The sequence below is a fragment of the Neopsephotus bourkii genome, unplaced genomic scaffold (genome assembly GCF_033783945.1).
Source record: "Neopsephotus bourkii isolate Nb327-2 ecotype Australia unplaced genomic scaffold, CSIRO-AGI_Nbou_v1 NB_923, whole genome shotgun sequence".
Lineage (NCBI taxonomy): Eukaryota > Metazoa > Chordata > Aves > Psittaciformes > Psittacidae > Neopsephotus > Neopsephotus bourkii.
The window spans coordinates 2,160,269-2,176,542 of NW_026901417.1; the positions used below are offsets into that span (position 1 = coordinate 2,160,269).

Below are 16,274 nucleotides of genomic sequence, written 5' to 3' on the forward strand. Positions count from 1 at the left end.
TGTGTTATAAAGAAACAACAGCTCAGAAGCAGGGCTCTACTGCACACCTTCAATGTCTGAAACTCACCTGGCTTTCCTTCCAAATGCAGCCCACAGCCCAAAGCCTGACCCTGGAACAACACGCTGAACAAGAACTGCCTGATTTAAACATCAGATCCACAACACACCGCGTTTCCAAATGTCAGCTGCTGTCTTCAGTCTAGAGGGTTCGTGTTTGGTCACTAAACCAAAGAAAAGCTTCCTTCAATTCTACTCCAAAATTTCACATTAAAAAGAGAAAAGGAAATCTTATTTTTGATGTTCTTCTACACAAACATGGCATTCTTTACTTAGATGGCCAGATACATGTATATTATAAACTTGCATCATGCTGAATTGCTGGCTTTCCAGCCAAATATACGCAGAGCATGTTACGTTCTAAGACACTGCACTGTTATTATTCAGCAGTTATGCTCTTCAGCAACTGAAGTGTGAAGGAACTGGGAGGATCACAGTCCTCTGGTGAGCCAAACACAGCCTTGGGGGCATGGTTTGTATGTGCCCAAGACCATTCCTGCCCCTGGGGCTGTGCTGAGGAAGGGGACAGTGGGCCTTTCCAGTGCGCCTACCCTTACTACATGGGAATCCACTGCTAAACTGTAAACTCGGACATTACAAAGCAATCACGTTCCACAAAATATCACAAGAACCAAAACAGAACTGACCAGTTGACCCATACACACGTATCCATCACACCCATGGTTCGGTCAGGGGCAACAACCTGTGTCTGGCATTCCAGCTCAGAGCTGCAGGGTGCAGGTCACACTCAGCTTCCTCACAGTCAAGAGGTTCCCCACATCCCTGATCATCACAGCAACATTCCTTTCACTTGTCGGCTTAACCCTGTTTTGGACATATCATAGGTCCCCTTTAGGCACTGGAGCTGCTCTAAGGTCTCCCTTTAAGGAGCCTTCTCTTCTCCAGGCTGACCCAGCCCCGCTCTCTCAGCCTGGCTCCAGAGCAGAGCTGCTCCAGTTGATCTCATCTGACTGATCTGTTATGTTGATGCTATGGTGGTTTTACACATTTTCCTTAACCACTGGGAGGGCAGCTATCAAACACACGTGGGCTTGGACTGAACCAGGAGCTCTGTTTCATGGGCATGCTTTAGCTGCCTTGTCTCCTGCCTGGCCTTGCATGTGCCAGCTACTGAAGCTCAAGCCAGCTTTTATACCTGTGGATTATTACAGCTGAGGAAAACCCAGTAGACTGCCACGAGTCATTTCAGGTTTTCCAGACATTGTCAGGTTTAGTAGGAAAAATACATCAGCACTAAGAGAAATTCAAAAGCATTCCCTCCTGTCTGCAGAAAACACAAGAAGCCCTGAGCACTCTGTGCCATGACACATGTCAACCACACACAGCATCTTCCAGCGGGAAGGTTTCCTGTTACGCACAGGAAAAGGCCCATCTTCTCTATCACGTTTCCTCAGTGACTCTTAAATGTCAGCTCCAGTTGTTGTGTGCACTGCAGCACTTCACCAAGCAGAGGGAAAGGAATCAAGAGGGAATAAATAAGGGTAAGTGTCAGTCAGGCATCTCCCCAGCTCTGCCTCTCTGCGTTTCTGCCTTATTTTCTTGCTGGCTTTATATTAAATCAGATGAGATCATCTTTTCTATAGATATTGCCTGACTTTTTTAGTCAGATGACAGAGTCTGTCCTTTTAAGATGTCTGCTTTGGAAACACCAGCTCTAGTAGATTTCTCCTGAAGGAACAGATGAGTATTCAGACCCAAGATATTCCCACTAACTCCTTGCTAGCAAAGACACAGGAGATGGGTGGGATTCACATTTCAGCTTCTCTGTAACAAAGCTTAACTTTTATGCAGCATTGATCCAATTTAAAACATAGGAATGAAGTATTTAGCTCAGGAATCTAAAGCTGTCTAACTTAATTCTGAAAAGCTATTTACACAATCCTTGGAAGTAAATGGAAGCAAATTGATTTAAACCAAAATCCATCCATTTTCCCTACTATTTTAGACTTTATTAAAAGAAGCTTCCTACAGAAAAATAAGATAGTCTTCACTTGTTTTAAATTCATAAAGAAAGATGGTTTCAAGATTGGAAATTCCCTGACCTGTGCAAGGGACTTTGTATTTCAAATTCCAGTCCCAAGGCTAGCTGTGTCGTTTTAAATGCAGAGAAGTAGTAGGGAACAGAGAAAGAGAATAGCTTTTCAGGTTTTAAACTGTTGAACACAGGGACTAAGACTGAAGTCCAGTGGGATCTACTCTACAGAAGTGGGAATGACACAGCAAAAGGGATAAATACCTGCTATTGCGAAGCATGGTTATTTAATCCCCAAAAGACAAGCAGTACCAGATGTGGAACATGCCCAGCTCTCCATCCACCTGTGTCTTAAACTGTATGTTCTTGGAGATGTGAAGCCAGCGGGCAGCAAAAAGAAGCCTTTTGCCACATCAAAATAGATACTTCCTGCAGGTTCTTCTGTGGTTCCTGGTTATGTGTTATGTATGATCCCCGGTTAGAACTTTCATCGTCTCAGAAGAAGACTTCTAGAGATCTACAATTACTCAATCTCTTGAACTCAATTTTGAAAACTGACTTCAATACCCCATTTTAACACTAGGCCTGTGAAGTATAGCAACAGAGTCAAAATCTTGGCCTAAACCTGACTAGTTTTTCTCATCACCTCCTGGTGACATTCTGCTCCAGATCTTTGAACAACAATCTATTTCATACAATAAAGCAGTGAACTGGAGACAGAATGGGAACACTGTGCACTCTCCCCGCTGCTTTTATGCTACTTAATGTCAGAAAGAATGGCTCTGTGGGAAATATAGAAAGCTAAAGATTGGCTTCCAAAACCTAAACCTCCCGAGTAATCCAGAGAGATAGCTGTGTTGTAGTTCTGAATTCAGAAACATGCTAATGTATCCCACTTATCAGATTAATATTCTTCTTATTCCCCGGGTAGCTGAAGCATGAACAAGACGGAGCTCATCACTGCTGCAGGCTTTGCTGTATCACTGCTGTTCCACATGACCAGGGCTGAAGCCTGTCCTGCCTCCTGTGACTGCAAGTCGCTGGGAGACACAAAGGGTTTGCAGATCGACTGCAGCTCAAGGAAGCTGACAGCAGTGCCTGCCTTGCCCGCTGACACCAAGAGGCTTTATCTCCAGAACAACAGCCTGAGCTCGGTTCCTCCCGGCACCCTGGACAGCCTGCACAGCCTGGAGGAGGTGAAAACCTCTGACAACCCTTGGAACTGTGACTGTCACATCCTGTACCTCAAACTCTGGTTAGAAGACGTCTCTGCACCCTCTCTTGCAAAAGCCATATGTGCAACCCCAGCTCCCGTGAGGATGAAGCCCTTGAGGCAGCTGACTGGGAATGAGCTGGGGAGTTGCAAGAGGCTTCTCCCCATCAAGTGCCTGGAGTTCTTTTGGCGAGACCTCATTTTAATTGCTGGAGCAATAATCACGCTTATTTTAGCAGCATGGGCTCTGAAATTCTCCAAAAAGCTGGTCTGCCAACTAAACCTATGCCAGCCTCCCCCTCAGGCTGGTTGCTGCCACTAGGTTTAACAGAAACACCCAACTCTGCCACCACCAAGCAGCACATGCACTGGCAACACCAGTTTCAAGGGGGAAGATGCTACAAACAGATCCCAGGGGTCAAAGAGTGGGTCCCCAGCTAGGCAAGTTTGGTTTCATTTCCTTCCAGACTGAGCTTGGTGATGTACTATAGGCAAGTTTCATTCTGCTGCCATCTACTCACATGAAAAGCAGTTTCTAATTTTTTTAAATCACTTAACTTAGCATTTTCCCACTGAATTCTCAGGGGGAAGATTTACATCCCCAAATCCTGCGCTTTGTAATAGATGGAGATGAACACAAATGTACTAGTTAGTGATTCTTTTCTGACTCAGAAGCTGTGTGAGTTCACAACCCGTTACCCCTCACAGTGTCCCGGTGGGCTTGGGAAGACCCTTCTTGTGTGTAAATTCCTTATCTTCTTCAGGTTCAGTTTCCTGCCAGCAAAACCTCTATGGTTCTATAGGTCAGTCACTGAATATACCCCTTACTGAGGATGTTTAAAGATGGCCTCTTAATGAGAATATAATCCATAGAAATAATGTGAAATATCACTGAATTTCCTAGAGAGTTGACAATAAAAAAGTATTTTCTATGTGTTTAGTGAACATTCATACTCACCCAAGATTGATCTCCTGCACAGCTCTACACATTGCTGATCAAATTCCTGAGAAAGTTCCAGAGCTTGTCTTCCGGTTTTCCTACTGACATTCCATGCACTGGGTTTGACACAACAGCTTTGAAGCTCTTCCCTTCTCTCCTCCTGCCCCCTGGTCCTCACATTAAAAACACTGCAGCAACTCAGGCAGATTGGTTTTTTCCCTAATCTGATTCATGAGGCTCCAAGGACAGCCATTCCAGCTGGGACTCCATCTGGTTTGGTGAAGTTAGGCTACTTATGGGAGACCTCTGAAGGTCTTCTAAAATCAATGCTACTGATGTCAGTTCAGTTTAAGACACATTTAGCAAGTGCTCCTCCTAGCCCCAAACCTGAGCCAGGCATTCAAGGTTATCTGCTGAAGACACTAAAGACCGCTTGGCTCTTTACCTAGTCACAGGAGTGGGGTTCCTGGTAACACCCATAGTATCCCTAGCAAAGCTGGGCATGAGCTTTAGATTGAGAAAAGGAAAGGAACAGAGTCAAATGCTCTCCCCATAAAACAAGTGATGATCTGGGAGACAGCATCCCCACTGCAACGCTAAGGTCTGCACATGATACCCCGTGGAGAACAGGAAGACAGAAGTTGTAGATGCAAAGAGCAGTGGGTGACTTGGTGTGCCAAGCATTTAAAAGCAAGATCATACATCTGGAAACAAAAGATGGGTTGAGGAATCAATACAGAGAAGGCCAATAATCTGGTCATCATGACCTCCCATGTACGACACTGCAGCAAAGGGCTAATGGGATCTTTTCTTGTTGAAATAGGGAATATCATTTAGGGATAGAAAGGTTCATTTACTTCCAGGTCTAGATAAGCTACAACAATTCAGTAGCAATGCCTACAAATCCAGGAGAATCAGCTGCAGAAGAATCCAAAAAACAACTGCAATGCAAATAAAGGATTGGAAAATGTATCTTAAAAGGAACTTCATGAATTTCATTTAATACAGAGGAATTTAGGAAATTACAAGATCACATCTTGTGTGAGTCTACATAGAGAGAAATTTGTTAACAAAGGGTGGGGAGTAGGACTTGTTACATCAGACTTGAAACAGGGCTCAGGACCTAACAGTGAAGACAATGAAACACTGACCCAGCTCACCAACTGGCACAGTGACAGGTCATGAACCCCACGTGAACCAATACTGGGCTTTCTTTCAAACTGATAGGAACTTCCTGAAAGGAGAATTCTAACAGAATTGTATAAGACACCCAAAACACTGCAGTCTTCTCATGGCTTTGGTCACCTGCAAAAGCTATGGTGGGACCGGCCACAAGAAGAGAGCCCACAACAGCAGTGCACCGCAGGGGCAGCCGCAGTGAGCACTGCACCACTGCGAGGAGCTCAGCCTTCCCAACCCCACAGCAACAGCAGCATTCAACTCTGCCTTCTCCAAGTGCACTCCTCACCCCGAGGACTCGGTGCAACAAAGAACTGTCTCAGTAAGGCTGTACCTCCTTCCGGTGCAGGCCAGAGTAACAGGGTGTCTTCACAAGTAGGCGTGCATTTGAACATTCAGAATTCCTCCAGCTTTATTAAATGGTATTCTGCATAAGTAACCTCTGCAGGAGAAGATTTCAAACACACACAGTGGTGTGTGCACTTAGGTCCTTCTAGAATACTTTCTCTGCACTGAGCCTTTCAATGTTTTAGAAGGCAACCATCATTTTGTATTAATGCAGAATATGACAGAAATACACTCGATTCCCTCATGGAGAGTTTCCTAAAGGTTATTTCTTGCTTCCCCAAAATAAAAGAAACCATTAAGACTAAAAGCTTATCACTCTTTTGTGGTATAAAGCTAGATATGCATAAAGCAGTAAACTGCTGTAGTGTTCCTACAAGGATCCTGGAGAGGAACTCTTCATCAGGGACTGTAGAGATGGGACGAGGGATGGTGGATTGCAACTGGAACAAGGGCAGCTCAGGTTAGATCTTAGGCAGAAGCTCTTCCCTGTGAGGGTGCTGAGGCGCTGGCACAGGGTGCCCAGAGAAGCTGTGGCTGCCCCATCCCTGGCAGTGTTCAAGGCCAGGTTGGACACAGGGGCTTGGAGCAAGCTGCTCCAGTGGAAGGGGTCCCTGCCTGTGATAAGGGGTTGGAACTGGATGAGCTTAAGTTCCTTTCCAACACAAACCATTCTATGTTTCTATGTATAGCTTTAATTGTTCAAACAGGTAAAAATGAGCAATTAGCAAACATTTCTGCTTAGACCAACCAACACATTAAATAAGATGCACAGAATACAGTGGGGGCAGGAAGGAGGGGTGAAGGTCCACAGATTCGAGAGAACATGTTTTCTGACCTTGTAAGAAGAAAAAAGAAGGAACCCCTTCCATGGCAGTACTCAGTGCCACTAAAGCATCATTGTATTTCTCACTTCTGATCCACTTGGCTTTTAGCTGAAACCAAACCTCCAGGAAGGGGGAAGCTGGAGCTGCTAACTGAAGGCTTCAGGGCAGCATTCAGCTGCTTATCTGGCAAGGCCACTATGTTGTACTTAAGCCACACACTCCATTCACATGCAGAAATACTGCTGGGGTTGCTAATAATGTGCAAAGACAGGAAAACACATCAGCTATCTAAATGAAACAGATGGGCAGCATTCCCAAAGGAGTCTGTAAAGGTCCCAGAAAGCATTACTATAGGTTGCCTGCAAGAGTGCAAACTGAGGAATATATCTATTTTCACATTCTTTAGTAACAAAGGTATAACTACATAGTATAAATACTGGTTCCATCTTTAGCAAGAGAATTAACCAGACTCAATTACTGAGCAAGAACAAATGTTTTAAAACAGTTCACTGTAATACACAGTATATTTGTACGAGGTGCAATTCATAGAATCACAGGATAGTTCGGGTTGGAAAGGACCTTAAGATCATCCAGTTCCAAGCCCCTGCCATGGGCAGGGACACCTCACCCTAGACCATGTCACCCAAGGCTCTCACTGTAAACTGCAACTGAAGTCATGTAAAATAGCACGTTAAGACAGATCACCTGTTTACTTGAAGTGCTCAAGGTTTTCTTAGCACTGTTGCAAAAACCATCACTCAATCAGAACAACTGCTGCTTGGCTTCATGCTTGCTTTCTGCCTAGGATCTACAGTCAGTTTATCCAGACCCATTGTTTGAGTGCATGCAGCAGAGAAGCTCACTGCTTTTTTTTCTTTTTTCCCCCATTTGACACTAATAAATGCCCAGCATTTATTTAGATAACAGCTACCAATGCTATGTGAACCAAGGGAGGCTTCAAAACAGTGCTTTGTTGTGATTTTACCATTGAAACGCTGCTCCAAGCAGGGGCAGGCTCCTCCTGGGTGTGGAATGTGTAATGGCCATCCACAGCTGAACCTGCAGACATTTTAATTCAGCACTCAACATGCCAAATTCGACTTCCAAGTTTCCCAGTCCCCCAAACTTGGCGCTTTGGCATCATGCACCCATCACAAGCACTGTCAGGTGTTGTCCAGGAAAGTCTTCTCATTCACACTAGAGTAACATGGTTTGAGTATCACTCCTGAGCTTTCCAGGAGCACTGGGGAGCTCCAGGAGATGGCTACATGGCATTGTCTGTTCTGAGTCTTCTCTGACACATAAGTAATTGTTAGAAGGAGTTCTGAATTTGCAGTAACTTATCTCCATGGCCTCACATTCATATCTAACCTGAGAGTATTCTGATTGTAAACTTTGCCTACCCTAATGTTTGGCAACCTACCTAAAGTTAGTTCACACTGAATTCATACTACAGACTAAGTACAGCTTTGTTCTTAGCAGTAAAATACCTTGCCGAGTTAAGGAGCTTCTGTTGTATTTACAGAAGATTGAGATTTAGTGTCCAGCTCTCAGCCCTAATTCAGGTATTTAAGTATGGAGAGAAGAAGTAAGACAAAGTTTTTTCCTGTCAAGATAAACCCAGCTATTTCATAAGATATATGTCACATAAGGACAGTAATTTTCCACCTTAGTGCATAGCTACTGCTTGCACTGACCAGGTGTGGAACTGCATTAACAGCTACCAGACTAACACAGCCAGTGAAAGCTAGAATACTCACAGCCTAGCAGGATTGTAATGAGCAGGAATTCCCTCAGGTGAATAGGGAATTTCTTTTACCATGGAACTAGTAATCATATACTAACTGAACGTACAGAGTACATGTAGAGTGGTAGTGGGACAAGCTTATTAACTGGTCTAAACCCACCACACGTGTATTCTTTTAAGGTAAAGCAATCAGCCCACAGTCTCATGTTGGTTTTATGTATAAATGCACTGCTTGGGGAATCATTAAACTGGAATCTGAGGCTTCACAGAACTGCTGGTCTTCCTGGACTCAAGGGCCACACACTTGGATGTTATGATTTATACCCAGTTTTACTTTTGCCTTCTAACAGGTGAAATGCAAAATTCACAATTCCCATCTAAGGACTCCTTTGAGTTGATCATAGTGCTCAGCAGTGCTAAGTTCATCTTGGTGACCCTGTTCATCTTAACACTTCTCTTCAAAGCACTGCACAAAAACCATCTCCAAAAGTGCCTCGAGTCTGTTGCTAGAACCCACACAAGTATTTTGCTATTACACTGACTCCAGTTAAATTCAGATTACACTCAGGAACGTGTGTGACCACAAAGTGCTTCAGTTGCATAACAGCCACATGGCTGGTAGTTAAAGTTCCTCCCTGATGTAACCCCTCAGCCTTCACATTCTCCTTTCAGACCCCAGGCAGCAGCCCTGATGTCACATCAGCAGCACACAGCTACTGACTGACAGGGCAAAATAAACCTGAGGTACCTGACAAAGTTCATTTGGCTTTACTTAGGACTTTCTTGTTTGACCATCAAGCATCCAGGCCTGCAACAACCTACAGTTAATATCTGTTGAATGGCACTCTTTTATACCAGTACATTTTGTGCAAAGAGTGGATTGAGACTCTTGAAAAGTACGAAGAAATACAGAGCATTCATCTTAGTCAGGGGAGAAAACAACCCAAACCAAACACACAAAGCAAGTGAAAGGTGAAAAATCACCTGCCTAAAATGGCCTTGATCTACAGGAAAGGAAGTGTCAGCAAGGATGGATTACAGGCTCCCTTTTCCTCCTCGAATCAGTTTTTCTCGTCTCCTCCTTTCAGGGTCGGCAGGTTTTTGCCTCCAAGTTAATAACTTATTTTTTTGCTAGGATTCATATATTGCCTCTTACGACCTCAGAGAAGGACTATGGAGCCTGACACTCCCATACAAAATCCGCCTTTGCATCCCATTCGCATCAGTAGCTGTACAAGGCAGTGGAAGAACGTGGCAGCCACCACCTGATAAAAGTTTGCCTTTGGGACAGTGGAGCACTGAGAAGCAAGTGTATGCTTGACTCCTGCAGACCGGTTCCTTCATTCTCAGATACACCTCCCAAAAGTTGAATTATTGGAAAAGCTAAAACTCAAACAGCAGTCATTACAACCGGAAGGAAAAGAGCAGCCGGGGTCCATCAGAGGACACAAACTGCACGTGGCAGAACCTCAGAACCCCTGCAGTGACACCCTGAACCCCAGCGATGGCTTTGGCAGGCAGCTCTGAAACAGGATCAACATTGTCACCTAGTGGCTGCCGAACACTGCCAGGGAGAAAAATTCCTTGGAGCTTGTCACCCTTTCATAGCAAGGCCTTGGAAACGGGATGTGACAGAGTGATTTTCCAACCAAGCTACCAATTACTGTTAGCTCTTTTTTAGAGTCTTAATACAGGTCGTCTGTCAGGGAAGTGTCAGATGCTGCAAGGCATAAATGCTTTTCTATTGACAGAAACCTGAAGTTACTGCGCTTTTGGATGCTGGGCAATCCAATCTCCATTTATTTTCTTCACTGTGATTAATCATTTTTAGACCTGCCTTACGTTTTCTGCTACTACAGCTCCCACAGACACAGCTCAATTGCTAGCTTCAGACTTGACACAGGTTTTTCTCCTCTTCTCTTCTCTTCTCTTCTCTTCTCTTCTCTTCTCTTCTCTTCTCTTCTCTTCTCTTCTCTTCTCTTCTCTTCTCTTCTCTTCTCTTCTCTTCTCTTCTCAAGGCATGGCAAACTCTAATGTAAGTTAAAATCTGAGTGACTGCTTTGGTGCTGCAGCTTCAGCTGAGCAAAGGACAAGAAAACAAAGCAGAATCAAAGTGTGCATTAAGTAATGAAAACAAAATAATGAAAACAAAGAGCACTTTGGGGAGGTGGGGGGGCGGAGAGGGAGGTCTCCTACCATTCTGCCCCTGTCCCTGAAAGTCTGAGACAGCCCTTTCTGAGATAGCTTCAAAAAAGAATGAAATCTTAATGAAATCAAGCCAAAAAGAAACCACAACTTAAACCAAAATGTGACAATTCAGTAGCTACCTCCAATAAAGAGAAAAGTTTTTAGCTGCATTTCAAAAGTAGAAATGATGACCTGTTGTTCTACTTTGCATTAAAATACACTATGATTCTTCTCAAGCAGCTCCTCAGAGCAGAGATTCTTTACATCTTCCACTCAAGCAGTTAGCCAGCTTTGGGTCAGTGCTCTAGACCCTGGGGGGTAAGAACATTATCTTCATGTTACAGATGGCAGGGTCACATTCCCAGCACCTTTCAGCCAAGGAAGTTCTATGGCAGTGCTGGCTGAGCGCATGCTTGCTGCGGAAGCATGGTCAGGACACCCCAATCCTGAGCTCCCAGCTTGCCTCCTGACCAACATCCCTACAGCCAAGTCCGTCCCACCAGCCTGGCAGGATAGGCAAGGAGCTACCAGTGGGAATCCAAGGACAGGATCTTAGGCAAACCAACACCAAACCTGAGGAAAAGAAGTGAGAGCTGATCACCATTTTCCTGCTTGTGTTCAAAACAGTTGGTTTATTTCGGTTGTTATGATAATGGGTGGAAGGCTCACCTTTTTCGTATAACCCGAGCGAATTTTAGGCTAATCCAGGAAAGACTTCTTCAGTAAATGCCATGATTTTCTGAGGTGCTTAACTCCAGTTTCAAGAGCAGGGCCTAGTTTACATGGCAGTGGCAGCAGTAGGAGTGCTGTAGCCCTGCAGAGCCCCCTTCCCTGCAGCATGGCAGTGCTTCACCTCCCTCATCTCCTCCAAAGGATACAGCTCTCCATCATTTTTAAAAGGTTCACAACCTGTGAAGTAGAAATTGCTGCAAATGCAACATTATTTTGTTTTCTCTTCCTTTGGGTTTATTTTCTCTCTTTCTGCTTGTCACTACTTATTCATAGGCAGCAAATACATCTTCACAAGACAGATACAGGTACTCCACTTTGTCCTGGTTACCACATTGAAACAGAAACTGGTTTGGTTTGTTTTTTTCTGGGATTTTTTGCAGCACTATTCAGCACAGCCAAGTGGGTCTCAGTATTTAACAGTTGTGTATATTTACAATAAAATACATATTAAAAAAACAAATATCCAAGAACCAATCTCTCTCATTTGAGAGAAAGCTCAAATGTATAAGAAATAAAACAAATTACTACAAAACAGTGAACAAACCCTCAATTCTTTCAGCAGAGGAACAAGGTTTATTCCTTTCCATGCTTTACACAAGACCTGAGAGCTTGCCAGTCTGACTTAAATTAAACTGAAGGGTGTGACGTAGCTATATTCCTGTATACACATATCTTCCCAGGTCTGACACTGTATCATACATGGATCTGAGCCTACACAGGTAGCAGTAAAACTCCAAAGACCACACCATCACTTCTGCTAGTGACAATACAACTGTAACACAAAAGAATGGCAGGGCTGACATGAGAACCAAGCTTTCCTACCGGCTGTACCTATCACAACAATGAAAGTAATTGAGGAGCAGTTATTAACCTTCATTAATACGTATATTATTGCTTTTCCATGAGGATTTTTGGCAAATTACTTACACTTCTATATCTCAACACAGAGATACTACATGTAAAAAGTCAGAGGAAGTACAAGACATCTCCATGCATCAGAGGTCATCAAATACCAAGTGCAGATTTGGTTTAACAAAAATCTGTATACAGAATTTGGCAAAATCTACAATATTATACTTCAGTACCTTTGAAGCATGACAGTAATGTAACAGCACTGCTCACATTCAGATTTAATAATGTATCCTAGGGAAACACAGAAAAGGATTCACTAGCTTTTGGGGCCCAATTTAGCCATGTATTTGACTACATCTTCACTTCAAACATACAAATTCATTCCATTGACTTTCCAGATCAAAACCTTTGAAAACAGTAGAAGTAAATACCGGGAAACACAGAACCTGAGACCAGTTGAGCACAATGAGCCTGGTTTAGAAGCCATCGGGGGGCAGTTACCCATTGGGAGGCGGGAACCCTTCTGGAGGCGTGTACCCATTGATGGGTGGGAACCCATCCATGCGCAGGGGGGCAGGTAGCTGTCAGGGTGAGGGAACCCATTCAATGGGCAAGTACCCATCGATGGGCAGGAACCTGTCGGGTGGTGGGAACTCACTGGGAGTGGGATCCCATCAATGGTCTAGAAGCCATCCATGGTCTAGAACCCGACAGGGTGTGGGTACCCATAAATGGTCTAGAACCCATCAGGGGGCAGGAACTGTCAATGGGTGGGAACCCATCAATGGTCTGGAACATGTTGGGAGATGGGTACTGGTCGATGGTCTGGAACCTGTCAATAGTCTAGAACCCATCTGGGGGCAGGTACCCGTCAATGTCAACCCCTCTGGGGGGCAGGAACTCGTTGATGGCGGGGAACCCATCAGGGGGCGGGTACACTGCAGCTCTATGGGACTCTGGCTGCACTGGAAATGCACAACAGAATACTACTGAGCATGCACACTGTTTATAGGCATTTCCCTCACTCCTCACTCATCTACATTCCTGAAGGTCCAGCTAAAGTCCACAGTCTGAAGAGGACACAGGTCAACAAGGAACTGAAGGAACCACACAGTTACTCAGAACTGGTCTGCGACAATTTGCCAAATAAACCTCCCTGCAAGGAACCAAGGGTTTTAGTTTCATCAGCAAGTCTTTAGTGTTTGTAACTGTGATTAACAGCTGTGGTTTAAGCAATCTGTTCTATTAATTAGTTTCTAAAGTGGCATGTCTCCTCTCACAGCCTTTGAGATAAAACCCACGCAATGACTGGCTTTCATTCTCTATAGATACAGACAAGCAAAACGGATGGGTGACTAAGACTGATAAAAGCCTTTAGAAACAAAGCAGAGGAGAATGTGCATTGCATTCATCCAGAGGATGATTAAGCTATGTATATAGTATTTCACACGACAATGAAGGCAGTATCCAGAACTGAGCCATCTGAAAGGAACTGGAAAGAGCTTCTGGCTCCTAATATTCAAAATGCATAAGTTGGAGAACTTCATGAATGTAATTACATTTTTATTTCAGCTTCTTCTGAAACTTGGCTGGTAACAAATTCAACCCTCGCATTGACTAACACACACATTACACATGACAGTTATACACTCTGCTGAACAACTGCATAACAGAAGATATTTCATTGCTAGGAATCATCCATGAAGGAAACACTAAGAATTTTCTCAGAGCAAGCAGAAGTACTCAAGAAAACCCTTTGGTTGGAGAAGTTTCTAACCCCAAATTCATCCCTGTTTGCTCATCAGCAACTTCTTTATAACTCCACAGTTTTCCTGCCACTTGTGCTGGTACAGTACCAGAACACCAGGCAAGAGCAGGACTTCTGCTAGAACAGTTCACAAGGGATACAAGGTTCAAGTGGCCTCAATTTTGAAGACACCAGGAGTCTTCCAAGTGCTGCAACTACTGCAGCTGCGAGGCCCAAAGGGTTGAGTATGGGATAAAAGAGCACATAAGGTTCTCCAGGAAAAACCCACTGTAAAACAGAGAAGCTTTGCTATTCGTCATGATTCTTACTGGTACTAAAGAGCATCTCTATCTGTCCACTGCTCCTCAGTTACTTCTCACACAGAAACATAGAATCACAGAATAGTCAGGGTTGGAAAGGACCTTAAGATCATCCAGTTCCAACACCCCTGCCATGGGCAGGGACACCTCACACTAAACCATATCACCCCAAGGATTCATCTAACCTGGCCTTGAACACTGCCAGGGATGGAGCATTCACAACCTCCCTGGGCAACCCATTCCAGTGCCTCACCACCCTCACAGGAAAGAATTTCCTCCTTATATCCAATCTAAACTTCCCCTGTTTAAGTTTTAACCCATTACCCCTTGTCCTATCACTACAGTCCCTAATGAAGAGTCCCTCCCCAGCATCCCTATAGGCCCCCTTCAGATACTGGAAGGCTGCTATGAGGTCTCCACTCAGCCTTCTCTTCTCCAGGCTGAACAGCCCCAACTTTCTCAGCCTATCTTCATACAGGAGGTGCTCCAGTCCCCTGATCATCCTCATGGCCTCCTCTGGACTTGTTCCAACAGTTCCATGTCCTTTTTATGTTGAGGACACCAGAACTGCACACAATACTCCAGGTGAGGTCTCATGAGAGCAGAATAAAGGGGCAGGATCACCTCCTTCGACCTGCTGGTCACGCTCCTTTTGATGCAGCCCAGGATACGGTTGCTTTCTGGGCTGCAAGCGCACACTGAAGCCGGCTCATGTTCATTTTCTCATTGACCAGCACCCCCAAGTCCTTCTCTGCAGGCTGCTCTGAATCTCTTCTCTGCCCAGCCTGTAGCTGTGCCTGGGATTGCTCCGACCCAGGTGTAGGACCTTGCACTTGGCATGGTTAAACTTCATGAGGTTGGCATCAGCCCACCTCACAAGCGTGTCAAGGTCCCTCTGGATGGCATTCCTTCCCTCCAGTGTACCAACCGAACCACACAGCTTGGTGTCATCGGCAAACTTGCTGAGGGCGCACTCAATCCCACTGTCCATGGCAGCGACGAAGATGTTGAACAAGACCGGTCCTGACACCGATCCCTGAGGGACACCACTCGTTACTGGTCTCCAGCCGAACATTGAGCCATTGACCACAACTCTTGGTGTGCAGCCATCCAGCCAGTTCTTTATCCACTGAGTGGTCCATCCAGCAAATTGATGTCTCTCCAATTTAGAGACAAGGATGTTGTGTGGGACAGTGTCAAACACCTTACACAAATCCAGGTAGATGACATCAACTGCTCTGCCCCTGTCCATCAGTTCTGTAGCCCCATCATAGAAGGCCACCAGATTGGTCAGGCAGGGTTTCCCCTTAGTGAAGCCATACAGATAGGGAAAAGACAGCCTGTCACATACAGCAAGAATATCTGTTGACTACTGCCAGTCCTCAATATACCCATCCATTTGACTCAATTCTTGCAGATAAGTTCAAAGGTCTATGCCCCATCCACAGAGAGGGCAAAATTTTGTCTCTCCTGTAACAATCAAACACTTGGGTAATGCTCCTCATCCTCTTTTTGCTTAAAAATGTTTTAGGACACTAACAAATTGAAAATCAAACTACTGACATTTTAACTGACAACCATCAGACACTGCTAAATTTTAAAGTTCCAGACACAAATATGCTTAAAGCAACACAACATTAATTTCATTTAGTAATCCATTTCAGACTGAATTATTAAACAGTATTATTACAAAATCCTTTTGGTTAAAATACAGAATAACCAGTTTTTGTAAAAGATGGGCCCCATAATGCTGCAGGCTGCATTGCTCAGCAGGCTCAGCTTACCTGTGCTAAGCTGAAATCAGAGACTTCTTCAAGATAACCTCACCCTGTCTGGCAGTATAAAGCCAGAGCCCACAGGATTACGAACATTGATGCATTCTTAAGGAGAAAAAGCATCTAATATCAAAACATATCCAAAATATTACAAGATGGGAAGAAGAGCAGGTTTCTCTCATAAACTCAAGAGTCACCGAATACATGTGACTTAAGATGCACAACGAAGGATTTATGCATCAGCTATATGGGGCCACGTCAGGTAATGGTGAGTATGGGAACATGCCTTGATGACTTTAAAAAAAAACCAAGCAAAACCGTCCAATATACTTTGTGTATAGTACATTTATCATAAAAACT

At 44.4% G+C, this 16,274-nt stretch overlaps 1 protein-coding gene across 1 annotated transcript; it reads left to right on the plus strand.

Moving 5' to 3' along the window:
- Window positions 1-1,440: 1,440 nt before the first annotated feature.
- GP9 (glycoprotein IX platelet) lies at window positions 1,441-3,806 on the plus strand. The gene is made up of 2 exons (XM_061357908.1): window positions 1,441-1,559; window positions 2,982-3,806. The coding sequence occupies exon 2, from the start codon at window positions 2,989-2,991 to the stop codon at window positions 3,583-3,585; it is 597 nt and encodes a 198-aa protein (XP_061213892.1). The 5' UTR covers window positions 1,441-1,559; window positions 2,982-2,988; the 3' UTR covers window positions 3,586-3,806.
- Window positions 3,807-16,274: the final 12,468 nt, after the last annotated feature.

Excerpts from the sequence above, each read along its gene's own strand:
- GP9 (XM_061357908.1), top strand. The coding sequence starts at position 2,989 with ATGAACAAGACGGAGCTCATCACTGCTGCAGGCTTTGCTGTATCACTG.